Source organism: Trichosurus vulpecula, chromosome 6 (assembly GCF_011100635.1).
Source record: "Trichosurus vulpecula isolate mTriVul1 chromosome 6, mTriVul1.pri, whole genome shotgun sequence".
Taxonomy (NCBI): Eukaryota; Metazoa; Chordata; class Mammalia; order Diprotodontia; family Phalangeridae; genus Trichosurus; species Trichosurus vulpecula.
This window is the reverse complement of record NC_050578.1, coordinates 159,840,150-159,859,341: the sequence shown is the minus strand read 5'-3', so window position 1 is coordinate 159,859,341 and position 19,192 is coordinate 159,840,150. Positions and strand designations below refer to the sequence as shown.

General features: G+C 36.0%; 1 protein-coding gene and 1 pseudogene across 1 annotated transcript in view; both read right to left on the bottom strand.

Moving 5' to 3' along the window:
* The window catches only part of CORIN (corin, serine peptidase), a 216,528-nt gene that overhangs the window by 158,251 nt on the left and 39,085 nt on the right, over positions 1-19,192 (bottom strand). The window contains exons 2-3 of the mRNA XM_036764058.1: positions 18,873-19,017; positions 4,601-5,023 (exon numbers count right to left, since the gene is read on the bottom strand). Coding sequence (XP_036619953.1) covers positions 4,601-5,023; positions 18,873-19,017 — 568 coding nt within the window. The remainder of the gene's footprint in view (positions 1-4,600; positions 5,024-18,872; positions 19,018-19,192) is intronic.
* Positions 6,087-7,403, bottom strand: LOC118853835 (annotated as a pseudogene).

Below are 19,192 nucleotides of genomic sequence, written 5' to 3'. Positions count from 1 at the left end.
GCCACATAGCCCATTGTGCAGGCACAGCAAAGGTGTATTGAGGCTCCGGGGCAGAAAAAGCCATGAAAAGGACGGATCTGGCTTCTGATGCATGGGAGTGCTGAGGAAAATGGTCTAATTGCAGAGTCTTACAGTGGCTGCCAGGCAAGAAAAGAAAAGATCAGGGGCAGCTAGGTGGCACAGTGAGTAGAGCACCAGCCCTGGAGTCAGCAGGACCTTAGTTCAAATCCAGCCTCAGACACTTGACACACTTACTAGCTGTGTGACCTTGGGCAAATCACTTAACCCCAATTGCCCTCCAAAATAAAGACAGAAAAGAAAAGATCTTGTACTAAGCTGTGAGATCTATGACAATGTAGTAATACCTGCAAAATGGCACAGTGCTGCAGTAGTCTGGGCTCAGAGATGAGATGCAGAGGAGGCATGTGGAGGCTATAGGGAAGGTACAAGCTGAAGCCACCAAGCAAGTAGAGAAATACCCTTACTGAAGCCCTCAACTCCAAAGCGAGATGCTGAGACTTCAGATATTGGTATTGTAAACATTTTTGCAGGGATTGTGAATGACCTTCTGAAGGCAAGGAGGAAGGAAACAGCACTCACCTAAAGGTGGCCCATTAATCATCACTTTCTAAAGGGGGTAGAATATTAATCCCTTCTCCATTCTTCACATGCAATTTAATATACCTTTTCTATATCTCATGTCTTCTTAATTTTATGCTTGCAGGAGAGCTACATACTACCTAGGGGAGAGGTGGAAATACATGAAATTCAAAAGTTTGTGGGGGGAGGAGGACTGAAGAAATCAGATGACATAAGTTAAAAAGTGTTGCTGAAAAACTTTCAAGACTAAATCCAGCCCACGGGAATCCAGAGTTTCAGGAATGGGCCACGAGTTATTGGAAGAAAGAAGTACCGTGTCTGGCTTGAAATGTCCTCAAACCCACTGCATATGACTGAAAGACAAAGAGACAGAGACAGTGAGAAAGGGGGAGAGAGATAGAAGAGAAAGGGGAGAGATGAGGGAGGAGAGGAGGAAGAAGAAGGGGGAAGAGAGAGCGGAAGGCAGAAGGAAAGGGAGGGAGGGAGAGGACAAGGGAACTGCCTAGCAAGTAGTCATTTTGATAACATGTAAAAGGCACTATTTCTCCTTCATATCTGTATATTCTTCCAGGGCTCACTTTAAATCCACTAGAAATGACACATGTTCAATACATATAACTAGGTGCCAAAAAAATACTGAGGCCTCTTGTATTGTAAAAGTTGTAGTAACACGTCCATTTTTAAAAAATAAGGCTATATGCTTAGTATTTTTCATAGCACCCTCTAATTATGGGGTCCTAATGCACATATGCTAATATTTATGCACCAATGCTTTTGTTCCTCACCAAAAATTTGAGAAAACGAAAAAGAAGCAACAGCGTGAAGTAAGGAATAAGGATGAGAGTCAGAGGGCTTTGAGTGATTTAAAATTGTCTAAGAATGTGCCAAGAAAAGAATAAGGTTTATGCTTTCAGTGCTTTAATTTACTTCCTCTGGTCCTTTAATTCCTGTTGAAAACATATCGAGTATTTTATTGTCTATGACATAGTATCTAATGCATAAACCTACATCTTTCCTAGTTCCACTACATCTCCTAATTGAAATATCCCTCGCTTCCTGCAATGAAACATGTTTAAATATCTATAAAACCTATAAAGAAAAAAAATACACAAATAAAAAAACAGATACAGGATGTAACAATAATTCTATAAAGGGATACAGATTCAAAGTTAAACAGAGACTTTTGTCCTGCTTACACATTACAAGTAGTTTTAAAGATGTAACTGGATAAAAATCTGGAAGTACAACAGATGTCATGTAAAGGGCTGTTTCAAAATCCCTAAGGCCCCAACTCTGTCCGTCATCCTTCTAAGGGAGATATGTTAAGTGTTGTGCAATGTGATCTGTGGGGGTGTTTTGGATAAGACCTTTAAAACTGCATTACTGTCTGCTTTAAGAAGATGTTAAGGATCCCTGAGAGCACACTTCACAAGAGAGGGATGCTTCCCCGTGCCTCTGGTTGAGGTTTTTCCTTTCTAGCCTCTGGTGCTTGCTGTGCTGAACTACTGGGTAATGTATTTACATAGTGAAATGATCTTCAATAGCAGCTTACATATTTTGGGATTAAAGACAGTATTTCCAATTAAAGAACACTATAAAAATGAACAAATCAAAATTCAATTAAATATTTAGCACCTACTGTGTGTAGGTGTTATAGAATATGACATAAAGTACAAGATGTGGTCTCTTTTCAAGAAAAAATTATGAAATCAGAGTGTAGGGCAGTGGGGAAAGCCCTAGCATTTGAGTTAGAGGCCTGAGTGCAGCTTACATCTCTCCTGGCTGAGTGACCTGGAGCAAATAAGCACCTCTCTGGGTCTCAGTTTCCTCATCTGTAAAATAAGAAACTGGACTAAACAATCCTTAAAATTCCTTTTAGTTCTAAACCCTATGACTCTGGGAAGGGGAAGATGTGTGTTCACAAATGGTAATGATAAATTACATATTCAAAGTGACAAACTACTGAAATTATTGTAGGACATCTCTAATCTATTTCTTTTGATGTTTTAAAACGAACAATTAAATTCAATAAGTTACTAAAAGGTGTGGTCTGCTACCAAAATCCTCGGCAATATCTTGAATTTGGCATACATATTGAATGCATGCTTACTTCTAAGGACATATACATTTGAATGACAAATAGCATAAATGGTTCTACTCTCCAGGGCAGTATGAAGAGACACGAAATAGGGGTACAGAAGAGATGAGATAGGGAGCAGAGTAAATCCACTCAAGGAAGGCCACAACTCTCATTTAAAGTCATTGTGCAGATAGACCTGAATCAAATTCTTGTCTTAAACCCCCCGCCCATAAAGGGTGAACCCAGGCCAAGACTGAACGCTGGTCATCTGACTTGACCTAGCCAACCATACCCACTCTTTCGCTCAAGGAAAATTACATAATGCACTCCTCAAGAGGGATGTTTATAGGACTAGGCGAGCCAGTGAGATGCTTGCCCATGATTCTAGGAATGCGTCTCTTCCTGCCTACACTTGAATCAGTGCTGCTTTTATAGAACCTATCTACTGTCTTACTGTAGCCTAAGATCTAATTGGTTAATTTGGATTGACATGTAGTACTGTTGACTCATTGGATTTTCAGTCAACCAAAGAACCCAGATATCCTTTTTTTCCCTTTGCACTGAAATTGAAATTTCTCTCTATCCGTTAATCTAAATTTAAGGAATTTAACATTTAAATCAATACAGTGACAAAGAGGTTTATGGGTCAGATTTTTTCATCTCTCAATTTAATGTTATTTTAATCCAATTTAACCGTTAAAAATTAAGCTTATAATTTTAAGTGGTGTGGTAAACATGACTTCTGGAAGTGGATTCAAACAAACTCAAATACTGAACTAAGGAATATATCATATGAATATATTCTGGGGTTAGACAATTAACTATATAAATTGAATTGAAAAGATAATTTTAAATTAAAATAATTTAAAATTAAATTTAAAAGATAATTTTTAAAAGAAGTATAGTATATTCAAATCATAACCACATAGACTAGAGTCATTTGTACTTTTAAAAGTTTTCTGGACTGTTGCCCATCAATAATAGCAGTCAAGAACAATCAGGTTTTCAGTACAATAGTCCTAAGAAGTAAGGATAAAGGTTAACTTTATTTAACAAAATATTGTCTTTCTGCCACCAATTGTAAGATAAGCTGCGGCAGAAAATGTGTGAGAAGAAAGAAGCACAAAATAATACACTGTTAGACCTCACCTTCCATCTTTAAAGAGGAAAATAAAACTTTGCATTATAATTTTGGGGGAGAAAGGGAGAATGGGCCTGTGATGTCACTGGTATAGGAAATTCACAGCGACAAAACTCCCTCTACTAATGCAAATTGGCACCTGCTCTGCCATATATGGTCTTAGAGAATTCCCTGGGGCACTGACAGGTTAATTATCCAGGATCATTACAAGAGGTCAGACTTGACCTTTACCTTCCTGACTCAGAGGTGGATCTCTAACCATCATTTTGGTCTCTTGCATTATAATACATTTTATAACATACAGCAGTGATCCTTTTAACCAAATAAGCCATCTCACTCCTTGAAAACAGTATTTCAAAAGTTCCTATTTGTTCAACAAAATTCATATTGCTCCAATCTTGAATCCTTAAGACTTTGGGAAATGCTCTGTGTCACTTTTATGCTATTTACAATTTTCCCTCATCTATAAAATGATGATAGTAATACTTATTCTACTTAGTCAATAGGGTTATTGTGAGTAAAGTCCTCTATAAACTTTAAATCAATATATAAATGAGTTGTCACTACCACTATTCAGATTTTTGGGCATAGTGTGTATATGTATGTGTATGTGTCTGTATATATATATGTATATACACACATACATGTGTGTATACATGTACACACATATGTATATATGTATATGTGTGTGTCACATGTATGTATTACATGTTTATATTATATAGATATAACATTACCATGAAAATAAAAGATTAATCATTGAATTAAATTTAACTTACCTTTTTTTATATCCATTTCTGGTACAACTGCTGACCTGGTAGGACTTAATGTTGAAGAGAGAGTCCAGTCCGGTAACTTGCTGGATGATTGGATTGACCAAATAGATGCTTCTGTTGTACCAGACTGTGATTTATCACCATCAGGTGCAGAAGTTAAAATATCACCAATGGGTACTACAGGAGTAAAAGGTTTCTCTGATGACAAATCTTCTGATTTACTTATGTTTTTATTCATTTGGTCTCCTCGGGAAGAAGGATATATGGTCCAGGCAGCTAGAGTCTGCTGGCTAGGATTCACTGTAGACAGCACAGTGGAACCGTTGGGAATCATATTAGTAGGAAGAATATCTGCTATTTGGATGCCATCATCAGTGACAAGCACATCACTTTCATTCGCACTAAAATAGTGTTTTCCTAAAGAACCTGAAAAATAAAGACATAGAAAACATTAAAGCGGATTACAATTTTCCTTGCTAAATCAGAGCATTCTGCTCTATGACCACTACAACCATATTCCCAGAGATTTACTCTGCCCAAGCAAAAGCAAAATTGAAATGGCTATTACTCTTACTACCACCTGTGCCTTCAATTCTGCAAACTCAAACTAGTCTACCCACAAATTCCAAATATGACCAGAAAAACCAAATCGATAATACCTCTTGTAAAAAAGGTGGAAGAGAATTCAAAACTGGATTTTCCCATTTATTTTTCTACTGGAAAACACAACTGTTCCGATTTATCAGTTCAACTTCATAGGTTTCACTAAGTAAAAAATAAACAAACAAACCATAAACCACTATGCTTTCAGTGATCACATTGCCTTAAGAGTGATAGTCTCCTGATTATACAAAATGGCTGCAAATATTGGAATACAGTGATTTTGGAAGAATAAAAATCATGAATAGCCAAAAGGGCAACAGAAAAGTGCATGTTGTTTATAAGCAAATATATTACCAGTAGGCGATAATATGTGTGTATATAAAAGCCATTTTCAAGGATACGAATGACCAGAAAAGGAAGTGAACTTTGCACATAGCAAGAATGAGAGATAATGGATGACGAGCATGAATAATAGCACATCAAGACAACAAAATGATGAGCAGAAAACCTCTTGATGAATTGGATAGTCTCTCTGAAGAATTTTTGGAACTATATGGACAAAAGTGGAACAAGATTAGAAGGTATAGATAGGTTAGGAGCTCTACATGAGGGGCAGGACTATGCACACTGATGAAACAATGGAGCCACACAAAACTATTCTATCAGGTGAGGTTTGAACCACAGCAACTATGGAAGAAGATATGATAATTTCAAATTAATCACTTCACAAAAAACTGTTAATATTAACCAACTGCTCATAACTTTGAATGCAAGTTTCTCTATTCAAGAGATATTCACCATCTCATCTTTGCTGTTTTAGCAGGATGGTGCACATTCTTGGTGTCTTTCCATTTCAACTCAAAAGGGTTAAAATGCCACCATCTTTTTACTTCATGTATTTAACCTGTTTATCAGCTAGGATTTTGACTGAATTCTTGGCATCATAGAAGAGTTCATTACGTTCTTCCACAAGTTCCAGTGAACTTGGCCAGCTGGTTGGCTAGGGTCAGGAGGTGCACTGAATATCTTAATGTTGTCTTGGTACCAATTTCTTCCAGGTGCTTCAGCACTTCCTCACTAATGTTAATCCCTTCTGTCTCAGCTCTGAGTTTTATTCTCTCTTTCATTTCTTGTGGGGAATATAGCAGATGATCATCACTCAGTCCAGAAGGTCAAGAGGAATTCCATGAGGAGAAACCACATCCTCAGTACCTCTGATGACACACTTGCCTTGGAAGCGAAGATGATGATGGGAGTAATGGAGGACTCCCAGGCACTGTACAGGTAGGTGAAGCATTCAACATCTAACAAGTACACTTCATCAACAAATGGCACACCGGGATCCAATTTAGCTATGCCTTGGACAATGTACTTGTTTACCACCTTGCTAATCTCCCTTGTAGCTTGTCTGAGATTTCAGTCTTCTCTGGCTTTGTTAACTGTTAACTTTGGCTCATCATGGAAAAGATATCCTGCCTACCCTGGGACCTAGCACTGCCTGGCAACATCCAAGTCATTCAGGGCCACATCCTGAATAATCTCTTTTTTGGTGCACATATATTCTTCTACTTCAAGGTCAAATTCAAAAGCATAGGTATCACACCTGCCTTGCCTCTTTACTGAACCACTGTTTGCCTCTATGTGTATCCTATCTCCAGCCTCCATTTGCTCTTTCTGCAAACTTTCAAAGATGCTGGGATCCAGTTTCAACTGTTTAGTGCTTTTTGCTGTGTTAAGTCCTATAATGATTTGGCTTATGGTTTTGCTATATCCCCCCATAGGATTTTTCAGTTTCACCTGGATTTAACTCTGTCACTTCACCTTCATAAACTTCTTTGGTCTCCTTCATCGTCAGACCAGTTGCTATCCTGAAATTTTCCATCAGAATTTGTCATAATTTGTAGAGAGTAGACTTCACTTCCTACCACGGGATGGAAGGGTACCTTACTACCCAGACTCTTGAGCAATAGCCAGGCCTAGGGCTATCCTGTCAGTTTCAGGAGGTCTTGCCCACAAAATAGCTTTCCCAATCATTTTCTTGCTTTTGACTAATTCTACTATTATATCATACCTCACAGGCATTCTCCTGTCCCACCAGCCCTGAGGCCTCCTACTAGGCCAGGCCACTCTCATCCAGCCCCAGCCCCTTCAAAATGCTGTGGGGGGTGATTCTCTGGGTCTTCATCGTGCTCTTCATCTCCTTGATCTCCCCTGTGCAGCTGAGAGCAGCCCACAGTGCATCAGGGGCTATGGAGTGGGACTGGCAAGACGGTGGCTATCTAGAAATGTCAGTGAGGCAGTGGGCAGGCAAGGTCCAAGAAGTCTTACAGAAATTTTAAAAAATCTTTTTAAAGACTCCAAGTCTCTCCCTGAAACAAAGGCCCATCCTTTTAACACCAGTATTCTTCCAGTCATGTTGTATGACTCGAAGTTATTGAGCACTACAGTTTCCTAGAATTAAAATTGAGGCCCAATTAGTCAACAAAAAGTAATTAGGAGGTGCATGGGTATGAATTATATGGGAGGAATGGTATAAAGGATGCTGGATATGATTGAGAAAAAAAAATCCATTCCCATAGTGCAAGACTATTGTTAGACATTGAGCTCTACTGATATCTTTTTAATGTCGAGAGAAAGCAAAGAAGGTACATTGGGTGGACTCCCTGTGATGAACTTACAGGAGGACATGGATGACAGAGGCACAGGATGGGCAGGCATAGATGTCTTTCAACTTGTATCATTGGAGGGAACACCCATGTTGATAAGATCGCAGATTTAAATAACTACAAATAAATAAAATAATCATTTATTAAGAGTTTACTATGTTCCAGGCACTGCACTAAATGCTAGATAGAGATACAAATACAAAAGTAGTGATAGTTTCTGCCCTCAAAGACTTTATATTCTATAACATATAAGAGAGTGGTAGCTAGAGAGGACTTTTCAGTTTAGAAAGTGAGAAGGTAAAGGTAAGTAGAGATATAGGTGAGTAGAATGATATACTTTCCAGTAGCAATAGCAGCATTGATTTTATTATGGCTCCAAAGCTAGAAAGTATAGGGGGGAAGGAATTTGGAGGGAAGATTAGTCCTGCGAAGATGTCCAGGTTATAAAAACTGAAGCATAGTTGGGGCTGCCTAGATATTGTAGAGCATGTGATGTACTCACCACTCAGGACAGTAGCAGCCCAAGGGTGAACATTCAATGTTACCATAGAAGAAGTTCTCCAGTCGAGTGTTCCAGGTATCTGCCCTTGGTTCTCTAGTTTTTCTTTTTAACATTCTTATGAATGACTAGGGAATTTTCAGATGACTCAAGGATAGCTAAGTAGGAGAGATAGCTAACATAATGATTGACAGTGTCACAATGCTGAAATATCTTGAGAGAAAATTGGGCAAATGTGAGATTAAAGATGACTAAATATAGTCCCATGCTTGGTTTAAAAAAAACACACTTTACAAGTATAAGATTGAGGAAGTGTGGGTACTAGTAGGTCATGTAAAAATGATCTGTGGGTTAGTAGACTACGAGTTTAAAAAGAGTCAACAATGTAGCATGGTAGCCAAGAAAGATAATGTAATTAATATAATACTGCAGCAAAAGAAGCATAGTATCCATGAACTTGGAAGTAATAGTCCCACTGAACTGTGCCCTAATCAGACCATGCCTAGAGTATTATGTCCAATTCTGAGCACCACATTTTAAAAGGCAGAATGAAGAACCTGAAGGTATCCAGAGGAGGGCAACCAAGACAGTGGAAGACACTTTGAGTTCTTGCCATATGAGAATTGATTGATAGAACTAAGAATGTTTAGCCTGGAAAAGAATAGACTTAGAAGGCACATAATAACTATCTTCATGTACTTGAAAGACAGACAAGTCAGAGGTGGAATAGATCTGTTCTGATTAGCCACAGAAAGAAGAACTGGAAGGAGTAGGGAGAAAAAGTGTTGAAGAGGAAAAGCATCCTAACAATTAGTGCTATCCAAAAATAGGAAAAACTCAGGAAATAGTGGGTCTTGACTCTTTGGAAGTCTTAAAGCAAAAAATAAAATGACCACTTGCCAGTTATGTTGTATAGAGCATTATGATTCAGGTAAAGATTGGACTGCAGTCATTTCAGTCGTGTCCAACATTCTGTGACCCCATCTGGGGTTTTCTTGGCAAATATACTGAAGGTTTGCCATTTCCTTCTCTAGTTCACTTTACAAATGAGGAAACTGAGGCAAACAGGGTTACGTGACATGCCCATGGTCATATAGCTAGTGTCTGAGGCCATATTTGAACTCAGGTCTTCCAGATTACAGGCCCAGGGCTCTATCCCCTATGCTAGCTGCGTTGGACTAGATAGTCTCTAAGATTCCTTCCATGGCTGAAATTCTATGATGCAATGGATCATAGTTATGAGATGTATAGGATAATAGCATTCATATAAAAATAAAAACTTTATAACCTGCCAAGTATAATATAAATTCCAATTAGTATACAAATTAAAATTTAAAAAACAGATCCTCATTCTTGACCTAAGAGATATTATTGTTTTTATTTTGTTAAATTTTAATTTATCAAAAGGTCAGAGTTTCTCAAGACATCAATAAATTAAGAACAAAATAAATAGCCAGTTCCTCTAAAAATATGCTAACCATTCTTAAGCCTCATAATACTAGTTTCATTTTTAGAAAGCAGTACTTTTTGAAACTTTGACTAGGTCAATATATATATATTTACCCAGTAGCTTTGAAAATCGAAAACAAACTTCATTTTTAGGATCTAGCATTCTGCAGTTCAATACACCCCTAAAAATAAATTAACATGATATTGATTCATCTATCACAGCTCCGCAGTGGAATTTTATTCTAAAAATGTATACATGCAATGCTTCTAATTGGCCATCACTTGGCCAAACAATCTCATATCACTTTAAAAATAAAAGAAACTAAAATAAAAAGTTTAATATTGGTCTGTGGAAAAAATGCTACTATGGGTGTCTGATGTTTGCAAAACATTATCTACAAATCAAAAGAGGAAAGCAGCTGCTTTCCAGCTAGAGAAGGTCAACAGATTCCTATGGTATAGGATTCTAAATAAAACTCCAGCCAGTCACAATGGAAACATCAGCGAAATTCAGGTAACAAAATCTCCAAATTTTCCCCGGACATAGTTACCAAAAGGACTACATTAACTTATGTTTTGTTTTCAAATGATCTGAAACTTATCTAGGATGGACCTAAACACACATAATATTTTTGCCTAAGGAGAACTAGAGATCAATTTAATGTTGTTCCCATGTACCCCATTTCATGCTGGGAATCCAATCCCTGGAATAATTTTACAGATATATGCATGTATGTATACCTATTTGTGTCTAATGGTAGCCATCTCCACGATAGAGGGAGGGAGGGTTTTGAAGAAAAAAAAAGAAATTTATATGATAATTTTGTTTTATATTTGAAAAGAATAGCAAGTTGTGCATAGTAGTTTGCAGTCTCATGTGCAATCATCCTTTTTTGTACTATGTAATACAAATGCTTGTTTTATTCCATAAAGTAAAAATAAAATTTAATAATTATTCAAAAAAATGAACCGCCTTCTGTCAGAATTTTTGTCTTCCTTCAAGGCTCAGCTCAGGAGTCTACCCATTCTGTGAAGGCTTCCTAATTCTCCCTTCTCTCCCCCACCCCCTTGCCCCTGCCCCACACCTCACCCCAGGAGTCACTAGTGCTCTGTCCTTCCCTGAATTATCTCGTATGATATTTATCTATACACTGGTATATCCAACCCTCCTTCCCATCCCACCCTGCAGTGGAATGTAAATTTCTTGAGGTAAAGCATTGTTCCAATTTTATTTTGGTATCCCCAGTACTTAGTACAGAACCTTAGAGTAAATGCTGAATACATTTGTTGAATTTTATTTCTTCCAGATTTGCGTACTCTTCTTTATGCTTCCTAATTTTAAAGTTTTCTAGATAAAATGTTTTATGTGATGTTATGAATTACATAATGTTGATATACTTATACTGTCATTTATCAATGAAAATTCATTTCTGTCAGAACTTTCAGCAAACATATCTACTCATCAGGCTACATTCCTGGTGGAAACATTCATACAGGAGTTTCTTCTGTTGAAGACCTGTCTGAGTTAAGCCATAGGCATCAAAGTCATCCAGAGTATCAGTTGACCAACCAGGACAAGGTTTTTCTAGAGATCATCAAACCTGGATTTTTCTTGAGAGGGGAACCAGGCAACCAAGAGCATCCAAAAAGGAAGGTCCAGAGAAAGAGACAGGAACCAGAGTCATAGTCACAGCAGAAATACAGAGACACGGCCTAATAAGCATCAGTACATGAGTACAACACAAGATTTTGATGGTCAGCTTATACCATCAATGGATCCTAAGGTCCTTTTATGTGTTAGCAGTTTTCATTTCCGACATTCTGATGGGGTGGGGGGCGGGGAGAGGAGGCAGTCACAGATAAGTTGGGATCTACATCTGTAGAGGTAAATCTCAAATCAACAAGATCACAGACCTTTTTGAATATTTGATTTTTTCCAGATGAGGAAACAGGATCAGGAAGATTAAGTTACCTGACCAAGGTCAGACAGCAAGTAAGTTTAAGATAGAATTGCCTTCTAATTCCATGTCTAGAGATCTAACTACCATGCTCTGCTGCTTTGCCTAGGGCTTTGCAAATAGTAATCATTTTAATTGAAAGAAACATCATTCTTTATTCCTTCATTGAATGACCATTTATTTACTACCTACTATATGCTTCAGCATTGCGCTTAAACCAGTAAAAAGCTTTTAAAACCTACTTTTAAGACCTGGATTCAATAGTTTGTTTTTTAAGCAACTGTTTGCAGTTGGTCTTCCATTATAACTTTCGTAATAGCACCAAAATTAGAACAGAAGAAAAGGGTAAACACCATGAACTGTGCCCATGCTGTGAACTATTAGCACAAAGGAAGAAGGATTTTTTTTTTAATATCCCCATTTTTAACACCATATTTTTTAAATAGTGAAAAACAAGTCAAAAGTATTTTAGGTAATACAGAATTAATCATTAAGTCTGTACTACAAGTAGTAAAAAGGTTTCTAATTACTTTGGCTAGCAGCCAGATCCTCAAAGCTTTGTCACTATTTCATGGAGAGAAGGATCCAGAGAAATTACTACATTATGTGTTTATAAGATACTGGGAACATTATTTATAAGAGAAATGGGTAAGGGCAGTTGTCTTTTTAATGAATACTCAAGTCAAATAAATGAAAAACTCTCTTTTCCCTTAGCTTTAATTTCCTTAAAAAAAATTCTTCAACTACTAACCCAGCATGTTAAAAAAATTGGCTATTGGATAAATTAATTTCCAAAGATGTGCAATAAGATATACACATGATTTAGTTATTTTAAAAGTTAGGATGCAATTTCTATGTTAACAGCATGTAGTACTGAAGATTTCTATGTAATAGAGAAAATAATCAAAACAGATATATGAATTGTCAAGTATTTGTAATCAATAACAAAAACAAATACTCTATTTAAAACTATTTCCTGGAATTTCTTTAGAAGTGTTAATGTTTTTGTTAAATGAAATATATTTAAATTTAGATTCAGCAACTAGAACATTTGGATAAAAATTTGTTATGTATTAGTGCAAAATGTTCCCATGACATAAGTTTAGACTAAATAGAAGCTTTTCCTATTTCACCATCCACCACCATTATTAGGTTTACAATTCAAATACTTAAATGTTTAAGGGTAAGAAATAAAAATCCTTCCAAAGAAGGGAAATCACACTAGGTCTATCAATTATAGTTTCACAAGTTAAGATGAGGCAAGTGTAAAATCTGGATGTGAACAATAACTTTTAATTCTGAAATGTTTTAGTAAAACCAGAGCCTTATAGTTTATATTAATACTGAAAATAGAATTCTTTGGCATTACCATGCAACTACGTAGCCTATTGAGCAGAACGCTGGGGCTAGAGTCAGGAAAATCTGAGTGCAAATCCAGCCTCAAATACCAACTAGTTATGTGGTTGTGGGCAAGGCACTGTCTGCCTCAGTTTCCTCACCTGTAAAATGGGGATAAAAATAGCACCTACCTCCCAGGGTTGTAATGAAGATAAAATGAGATAATATTCATAAAGCACTTAGCGCATGTAGGCACTTAATAAATGCTTTTTTCTCTCCTTCTTGCTGTTTAGTCATTTCAGTCATGTCTGACTCTTCATGCTCCATTTGGGGTTTTCTTGGCAAAGACACTGGAGTGGTTTGCCATTTCCTTCTCCAGCTCCTTTTACAGATGAGGAAACTGAGACAAAGAGGGTTAAGTGACTTGCCCAGGGTCACACAGCTAATAAGTGTCTGAAGACAAATTTGAACTCAGGTCTTCCTGACTCCAGGCCCAGCCATCCATCCGCTGTACAACCTAGCTGCCTGTTTCTTTCTTACCTACATATGAATAAATTATTACTTCCTTGCACTAAGGGAGGATGTGGATAGCCCACAAAAGTAATGTAACTTCTAAAAGTGCTTAATTTTCTACTCTCCAGGAGTAACCTTAACATTTAGTTTGAGATAATGAAACTCCAGCAAGTTATTCAGCTTTTAAAATAACACTTCTATGAAAATTATTTCTCTGCAATGTTTCAGTTCTAGAATTCAAAATAATGTAAAGGTTCTTTAGAATACAAGCAACCCCACATTAAATGAAACTAAAACTGAGATGACTAAAAACCAGCTTTTTAAAAATGCATTCACATTCACATATTCTTTAATAGGTTTTTTTAAAGAGTACTCTCTTAGACTTGCAATTATTTATTTTCTTGTCATGCCATATCAAAATGAACATAATAACTGTAAGGCACATAAGATATTTTATTTGGGAGTTTTTAATTTGTTGGGGATCCCCCTCTACTAAAGATAAACTCTGTAAGGATTAGCAAGATGAATATTTCAACTGCTCCTAAAATAAATTTATATTTATGCTGCATGACTTGAACTAAGAGTTCAATGGGCTGTATGAGGTAGAAATTGTTTTACTATAATAAGCAAGTACATGATTAAAAAAAGCATTAAAAAATAGTTACTGCTCAAAAGGACTTAACAATGTATGGCAAAGAGTGTAATTGCAGACCCATTAAATGAACTTTATTCTTCCTAATTTTAAATCACTCCCTAGGACCAAATTAGGGACTTATGGAGGCACATAAATTCTCTTAGACCATTAGATTGCTATATGGCACAATTGCCTACATTAATAATAAATTCACAAGTTATCAAATTTTCCCACTGCAGATCAGAGGAGCAATTGGGACAAGAGCTCAGCTACTCATTTTCAAATTTTCAGACCCTGAACCACATTGAGGCTCTGAATTTTCATGCGTGAAATCTGCAAACAATAGTCCAATGAAATACCACAAACTTCCATAAGGAAACAGAATAAAAATGCTTCCACAAATGTTCAAATGAAGATATTAATTTCCTCCTTTATTTCTGGGAACATACATCATGTTCTATACTGAAAGTAAACTAGAAACTACCTCCCTAAAGACTAGACCTCCCTTAAGACTGATTAAATCTACTGTGTGTATATAAGACTTTACATGTGAGCATGTGTATCCATACCCATATAAGAATCTAGCCCCCTATGGTCAAGGGAGCTCCTTTCTTCTACTGTAGTTTTCTCCAGATGGAAAAAGAAATTAAAGGATCCCCCTTCACTATCTCATCTTTGCCAGATAAGCTGGCATCACTTAGGCTACCTTCCTGTTCTCTTTAAATTGTGCTTATTTATTGAATGCATTTTTGATAAGTGGTTTTGTCGCTTCACAAAGATATTCTGGGTTGTATTGCATTCTGAGCAAATATTTGCTATAAAGAAATAGGGAAGGACAAAGGGAACCTACATATCAATAAACCTAGACTTAACTGGGAACGTTTATTGAAGCTTGCTCATTCTTTTACACTCTCTCGTCTTCTCATCACTTAAGGGCTTTTCTCATATAATAAAGCTACATCTATAATTGGCCATACTCTTTCTAAACCCTTGCTAAAAATTAGTATCCCTTTTTTTAAAGCTAGTAATGTTAAGTTAACATATAACATTGGAATTGTCCATTTGGGAAAGGGTCAGATTTGATAGGAAGAATTTATACCAGACTGCTGCCATCATAATAGGAGATTGGGAGCAGGCAGAGACTAGGTGTCACCTAGTCCAACTTTATTTACAGACAAGGAAACTGAAGCCCAAGGATCTTGATTATCTTGCCCAAAACCATACAGGTAGGGACACTGCTAGGATGACAGTAAGAGTGTAGAGGTAAGATAAAAACCATTATGGAGGGCTTTACATGCCAAACTAAAGAGTTTGGCCTTTTTCCTCTGAGTAGCATGGAGCTTTTAGAAAACTTTAAGCAAAAGAGTAATGTGCTTAATTTAGTGTTTTAGGAAGCTTAATATAGATGTATTTTATAGGATCATGTCTCAGTAATGATACAAAAATGAAAGAATATTTTTTGTAGTAATCTGAAAACAGATTGTGAATGATTTGACTGTGTAAAAAGGCACATTTTTGAAAAATTCTTTATGAAACTCCTTATAATCTCTGATTTAAAATATTTTAAAATCAATGGTTCTAAAATGTTATGGAAAATATAATGTTTTGTGGGAAAATACAGAGGCTCTTTCAGAGTTCAAACAATACTAATTAAGGCATCAACTGAGATGTCTGTAATTCTAAAATCCATAGAAGGCCAACTGGAAAAACCACAGTCTGCTAGGGAGTTACTAAGGAAACATTTAAATTCAAGGGTTATCTTGTTCAACTAGCAACTAGAAAGTTGTCTAGGGTGTGGAATGTTACTCTCTTATTTGAGAGAAATTAGAACTTAACTTGTGATTGTTGCAGCAGGGAAAAGTTTGTAAAGTTCATATTGAGACATAAGGATGCCCTAAGGATGTTGGAGTCTACACACTCTCTCTTCTTTCTGTGACATATGGAAGAAGGGACTCCAAGTGGGGGAGTGAAGAGCAAGCCTTCCTTTTTAAGAGAGAGGCTTTCATGGCAAACATGGGCCATTTCTTTAGTTAAAGGGACAATGGTGAAAATCTAGAAAAGGACATTGTAATCATAAAGCATAGTTAGCTAGTCTGATTAAAAAGAGAGAAGAGAACCAAGTTGTTTTCTATTAAAAACTAAAAATGAGAATTCACAACAATTTAAAATGAAATAAAGGAAACTATCAGAAACTAGTCCAATAATATGCCAAACAAAACTGAAAACTTAGATGAAATGGATGAATAGTTACAAAAAAGAAAGTAGACAAGCCACAAATGAATGCCCAAATTTAAAAAAAAATCCCAGGAGCAGAAGAATGCATTATATTAATTATACAAGTGACATATCAAACATTCCAAGAACAATTAACTGTAATATTACATAAACTTAACAGAAATAGGAAAAGGGATACTTTAAAAAATCTATGATGCAACTACACTTTTAAGACCTAAACAAGGGACAAAAAAGAGAAAGAAAATTCAAGACTAATAGTAGTTTTTTTGTTTTCAATTTTGGTAGTCTGGTGAAACCAATAAACTTCTCAAGTAAAGTTTTTAAAATTTAAATAATTTAAAGGAATGTTAGATTTGTTATAAGTTAGTAAAAAATAAGATGCAATTTTTCCTACCCATGTTCATGGACCTCTTGCAATCTATCCCTGGACCCCTTGAAGGTCTATGTACCCCAGATTAACAATGCATACTATACATTAATATTTCTATTAAACATTTATGCAAAAAATGTTAAATAAACTATTAACAAAAAAGATAGAACATACTAAAAATGATATCAGGAATTCATGATTGATTCGATTTGTAGAAAACTATAAACATACTATATCATGATGATTTAAATCACATTATAGCAATAGATGTTTAAAAAGCTTTTGACAAAATCCAAGACTGATTTCTGCTAAAAACAAATAAACAAACGAAAACCTAGAAAGCATAAAAATAAATGGACCTTTCCTTAATATGGTAAGTAGTATCTATCTAAAATCAAGAGCCAACATGATGAAGAAAAGTTAGAGGCTTTTCCATTAAAATCAAGGGTAAAGCAAAGATGTTCAGAATTTTTAAAAAATAAATTCAAAGCAAAATATATTTGGGAAAAAAATTGTTCTATCTTATACTAACTTCGTAGCCTAAAGGAAAGACTGGGCTGAACATAAGTGAACGTACTTTTTTCTCAGTAGATACATGGCTATGTGTAGTAGAGATATATACTAGGTGTTACTAATATTTTCAACACCATCATTATATTTTTCAGTATGAAATTTAACATTTCCAGGCTATAAACCTGTTAAAACAAATGACTGGTGGCTATCACTGGCCATGAGAAGGCTAATGGTGAACAAAACAACAAGGAGACGATATGAAAAGCTGTTAAGGAAGAAAATGAGAGAGGCAAAAATAAGTGAAAATGCTTTGGGAGGAAACTAGTAAATATTTTGTTATTATATGTGATTAGCACTGCATGTTATAGAATCACTCATGAGGATGTTAAAAAGCATAAAGATTGTTTTCCATAATATTTCAATACTAGTTAAAAATTAAAATAGGTTTCACCAGACTCCAGAATTAAAAACAAAAAAACTACTGTTTTTTTTCTTGAATTAATTTCTGGTAAATATTTAAGTAGCAAATGCATTCTCAGTTTCAAATTTCCCATTTAGAAACTACATAATATGCCTATAAGCATATAAATCAACATTAATATCTAGGTTTATATACTTTCTCTATCAAGTTCAGGAGTATTTTTTTGCTATTCAAATACATTTATTCAGCACCTGATTTGATAGTATACATGCATACATACATGCGCGCGTGCGCGCGCACACATACACACACACACACATACACACTTTTTTTTTTTTTTTTTACAACCTGCAGGAAATGAACAAAGAAGGCATGGCCATTGCCTTCAAGTTTACAGTCTAGGTGAAAAGACAGACCACACATAAATGAAGTGACAGACCACTTCAAAACAGCACACCAAATAAAAGTAGTATGCATTGAATAATTCCTGGGAAGTAGGGGACACATAATATAAGAGTCATGAATCAGAGACTTTAAGTTTTTTGGATGAGATGGGGTTTTGATCCAGTCTTGGAAGGATTAGAGGGAAAACAGGCAAAGACATAGACTGGCTGAATGTCCTGGGCAGTTGGGGTTGAGAGGTCACTTAGAACTTAAATATTCCAAGCAAACTTATTTTATAAGTGAAGAAACTGAGGCCCCAAAAAGTGAAATGACTGGACTAAAGTCACCCAGCAAAGGTAGAACTAGAAAGTGAGTCGTTAAAGGTTTCTAAGCTCCTTTCCAGCTCTAAATCTATGATCCTTTGAGTCAGTATATTCCTCACTCTAATATGTTAACTCTAAAAGAAGGGGGAAGGGCATTTTAGATGGAAGGATGCTGTGTATAAATGCAAGGAGGAAGGAACAAGATGGACTTCACTCAGACGGAGGATGCAAATAGAAGAGTAACTAACAAAGTTTTAAATGTTGCCACTAACACTTCCTCTTCAATGAGACTAAGAAATGATCTCTTTTGCAGAATTTTTCTAACTTAGCTTTGCAAACTTATTTTTCTTTGACATTAGAATTACTTACCTACAAAGGTAAGCAGGATCACCAATAAGAGAATGAAGGCACAGACACATGGGATCAACACCAGTAACAAAAGACGAAGGTATTTGGCTGATGCCAACTTCTGAGAACAACCGCCACCCATGCTATCTTCATCAACTCCCAAGACCTAAAACAAATAAAACAAACAACACTCTGAAGCAATTCAACAAGTTGTACGTGATATTTTTAATTAATATTGTCTGTAGGTATGAACTGGATCAGGGCTGTCCAACCTTAGGTTTCTATTGAAACAATAGACAATATATTTTGATTTGCCATTTTAGTGAGAGCTCTGCAGTAAC